The following is a 4,267-nucleotide window of genomic DNA, read 5'->3' as shown; positions in this document are numbered from 1 at the left end:
TATATATATATAAACTAATGTATTATGTAATTTTTTTTTGGGAAAATGTATTATGTAAATTAATAGCTTAATAATAGTTTAATTGTCACTAATTATAAAATAATAATGCTTTACATATAACTATTTTATTGTAACTTTTAAATGTCCATTTCAACTTAACTAGGCATGAAATGGCTGATTTTTTTTATTGGAAGATTGTGACGAAATTTTGAAGTTTAAACACTGCATTTTTATTATTTCCCCTTCTCATAGCTCCCCACAACAGATAGCGTAGGTAGCTACGGGCGGAGAATTGGGAAAGGAAAACTTAAGGTTGAAGTCTTGGGTTGGTAATGAAATATTTGGTCTTTGATAAGAATGTTATAGTTATTAAGAATTGAATAAAATGTTATTTTGAGATAAAGAATTTACTTTAAGGTTGTTCTGATTTGCATTTGAGTTTTATGTTAAAAGAAAATTCTATTTGACATAAGAAATCTATATTTCGTTGATTTATACAAAAGATGAAGATTTTGAGGCGAAGAGAGCAAGAAACTTGTCTAATTGTTTGATCATCATTTTGTATAAGATACTCAATTTCTAATTCAACTTGAAATGACCTTATGATTATTTTTATTTCTTTTCCATGTTGAGGTGGTTTTTTCTCTATTTTTTTGGAAAATAGTTTAAGATAATCAAGATTGTTTCTTTCCCTCCCAACGTAGATTTGAAAAAACAAGAATAGTGTGAAGACAAAAATTATGTATGATACATCAACTAATATTTGGGGTTGGGCACGAATCTCAAGGCAAACTTAAATTATAAACTTTGAAAATTGAATTTGGGACCATTCAAACTTCAATTTCAGCAAACTTATAGTCGAAGTAAATGTCTTGAAGAGATGGACCCAACAACACCTAATTCGACCAAATCCGAGCTCAAATGGGTCCAAATCAAGAACCCGAAGCGCATTTGGAAGGTTCAAACCATAAATTAGATGAATAAATGATTTCCAAATGTGACATGCTTATAGTCAAATTGAGCGCCTCGACGAGGCGAATGCAACAAGCCCAAGATCGCCAGATTTCGTTATCTGAAACAGCATATGATCAAGGGAATCAATATTAGTCGTCCATTCGAAACACTCTGACCATACCCTTGATCTTTTCTTTAGTTGCTGTTCATGTTGCTTCTAGAAAATTATAAATATACTCTTCATACTTTTAATGAGGGGGGACTGAGCAAGGAAGAGAGGCAAAGAAGTGTAATCAGAGTTTTCTTACCACCAGACTCCTCGACTACCGCCCTGCCTTCGATCATCGCCGCACTTTTTCCCGGCCACCCATTGTCGCCAGACTTACGCCCAACCACTAAATGTCGCCGGACTTCCGTTCGACCACCAAATAATGCCGGATTTACACCCTGTCACCGACCATCGCCAAACTTCCGTTCGATCCATGTTTGTCACTAGATTTCTACCCGACAATTGACTATTGTAATATGGCAGTCCTTGAGCTCAAGGACGAATCAATAGTTTCTAATATATTTAAATGCTAGTGAATTCATTTCAACTAGGCATGGACTTGTGAATTTTTCTTTCAGAATTTTTTACATAAAAATTATTGTGTTTCTACTCTCTCTTTCGTGAGCTAAATAGTCGTGTAATTCTAAAACGTGAAATTATTTACTTTACCGTCACGAATATCCTAGCCCACAACAATGTTAGATAGGAAATTAAATAGTTTTCACTTAATTATTATCCATACTTAATGATTTTCAATAATATCCATGAGTACGTTTACGATTTACCTGAAAGAAATTTAACCTTGTAAATATTTAGATAATGATAATTTTGCCCAAATAACAAAGTCGTTATGAACTCATAGCAAACATCACAAAGATAAATAATGGAAACAGCATAACTCTGATAACACATAAACATAAGCCATAATCCATTACAGCAGAATGATGAAAATAATTAACTATTCAATATGGCTTCGATATGAAAATTATTCTTGAACCAGTTCAAATGACGAAAATAGATTTGGGTAGAAGATAATATTAATGTGCTCCTCCTGCACTCAAAAAAGGGCAACTTGCAGATGCAGTGCTCACTGAGCTTTCTGTCAATGGTCCTTTAAGAAATCCTGAGAGTAATTGGCTCGGATCATGGAAGAATTCTACCTTCTCAACCCTCATCTCCTCATCAACCTATTACATGGTTCAGCAAATATATTAGAATAAAAAATATTATACTATGAGAATATATAGACAAACATTTTAAGAATAATGGAGATTTGCTTACATATTTATATATCTAACCACTAAATTTTTATATTTACTAATATAAGACTCAATGTTCTAAAATCACATCAGAAGGCATAAGTTATCTATGGTTTTGCTATTTTTTAGTAATTAGATATATAAATAAGAAAGATTTAGATGATATTGCCGTAATTTTTATTTAAAAAAATTGCTAAGGGCATCTCCAACCCAAAATCTCATTTTCCACTCCAAAATGCAGTGAAACTAAAAAATAACGCAGGTGAATCTGTTCACCCGCGCGCAACCAAATACCCGAAGTTTTGTTGTTCGGCTTAAGCTCGCGAGCGACGCCATTCATGTATTTGAAGTTAAGTTGGAGATGCCCTAAAGGAAAGTAATTTTATCACAAAAATAGAAAGAGAAGCATGCAATGGATGGTGATGGAACTTACATGAAAAATGGACATCCCATAAACCTCCACCTTCTCGCCAGTAGGGGCGTGCCCTTTGAAAGGGCCTTCCATGAAGCCCCAGTGCCTGAATTTGTACACAATCCGAGGAGGTCCACTTAACACCTCCAGTATCTCCAATGCGAACCCACGAGGAAACACAGTAGTGAATAATTCATGAGATGTTGAAAATGTTTCTTGCTTTGGATCATATATTCGGAGTTCCTTCGGAAGTTTTGTTTGCAAGAAAGCATTGTAGCCTCCTCCCATCTTTCCAATCTCCTGAATTGTCAGTTCCTTCCCTCCTGCAAGAGATAAACAGTATACGTACCTTCAACTACTTCAAATTATATAGGATATATATTCATAATTCCACAATTTTCTTAAGATCATTAATCACCATCATTAATTTATGATTTTCTATTACCTTTTTCTTTCTTTTCACTCCACTCAAATTCCTAGCATTCAAATAAAACATTAGAAATCATTAAGGGTTTATATTAGTGGGTATTTTCCAATTATTTATGAAAATAAGTTGTTTATTTGGTAAATCCTAAATTTGATGTCCTCTATAAATTTAAAATGATTAAAGATGCAATTCATTAAGTTTAAATGCTTAGATTAAGGTGGAAATGTAAATTAATAAACTAATGTAGCTCAATGTATGATAATATTTCTGATAAAAGTGATTAAAATTTATATTCCTTTTCTTTTCATGGAGTAGCTATTGGTTTGCTGATTGGCTTTGGATTGAGGTTGGATTGAGATTGTTTGATGAGTGTTCTTATGGAGCTGAAGATGTCTTTATTCAAAGTAGATCTACCTTTGTGCTTAATGAACATCGTAAATTTTATGATAGAAAATTTTTTGCCTATCATTTTTAGGTTTAGCTGTGGGTCAACCTTTTTTTTTTAATCCTAGTTGAGGATTATTACTCATTTGGTTTCCTTTTTCTTTTTTATTGCAGCTCTTTAAACATTCGTTAGTTTTGACTTTTTTTTTAGGACTGTACTTTATTTATTGGATAAAATGAAATTAATCTTTTTTCTAATTATATATATATATGAGAGACAGCTTTAATAATCTACCCACTATCCAATTCATATCTCTCTCAAGCAGCATAAACCGAGCGAGTGTAGTGTGGAGGGCTTAAGGAGATGGGCAAATTATTAGGTCCGGTCATCGGACCTAAAAATAGGTCTGGACATCCAATGAAAACTTGCCATGTGGACTGTGCTTTTTGGCTGTGCTTTGACTGCGCTTTAGGTGCGCTTTGATTGTGCTTTAGGTAGGCTTTTGACTGCACTTTTTGACTGCGCTTTAACTGCACTTTACTTGCGCTTAACCTGCGCTTTTGATGCGCTTGACTTAAATTTCCGCAGACACGTGTACATTCCAAGTGGTAAATTTTTAGTGGATGTCCGGACCTAGAAATAGGTCCAGTGATCGGACCTAATAATTTGCCAAGGAGATGGGGTTCGGGCTGAAGAAAACTGAGAGCTAGGGTTTGCTTTGGGCTTTTTTTCTTTGATCGGAAGGAGGAGAAGGTATGTGAGATTGAAATGGAGAAAGAGC

The 4,267-nt window shown here is 34.1% G+C and overlaps 1 protein-coding gene across 2 annotated transcripts in view; it reads right to left on the bottom strand.

Annotated features, from left to right (window-relative positions):
* Positions 1-1,862: 1,862 nt before the first annotated feature.
* The window catches only part of LOC110104149 (pathogen-related protein-like), a 22,584-nt gene continuing 20,179 nt past the window's right edge, over positions 1,863-4,267 (bottom strand). Inside the window, exons 3-4 of one of the 2 annotated variants that reach the window (XM_020833134.2) lie at positions 2,696-2,997; positions 1,863-2,190 (exon numbers count right to left, since the gene is read on the bottom strand). In XM_020833134.2, the coding sequence (XP_020688793.1) occupies positions 2,041-2,190; positions 2,696-2,997 (452 nt within the window). In that variant the 3' untranslated portion in view covers positions 1,863-2,040. Of the gene's footprint in view, positions 2,191-2,554; positions 2,629-2,695; positions 2,998-4,267 lie in introns of those variants that run through there. The other variant, XM_028701206.1, reaches the window with a different exon arrangement.

This window comes from Dendrobium catenatum, unplaced genomic scaffold (genome assembly GCF_001605985.2).
Source record: "Dendrobium catenatum unplaced genomic scaffold, ASM160598v2 fragScaff_scaffold_1650, whole genome shotgun sequence".
Classification (NCBI taxonomy): domain Eukaryota; kingdom Viridiplantae; phylum Streptophyta; class Magnoliopsida; order Asparagales; family Orchidaceae; genus Dendrobium; species Dendrobium catenatum.
The sequence above is the reverse complement of the archived record's forward strand: the minus strand, read 5'-3'. Positions and strand labels throughout refer to the sequence as shown.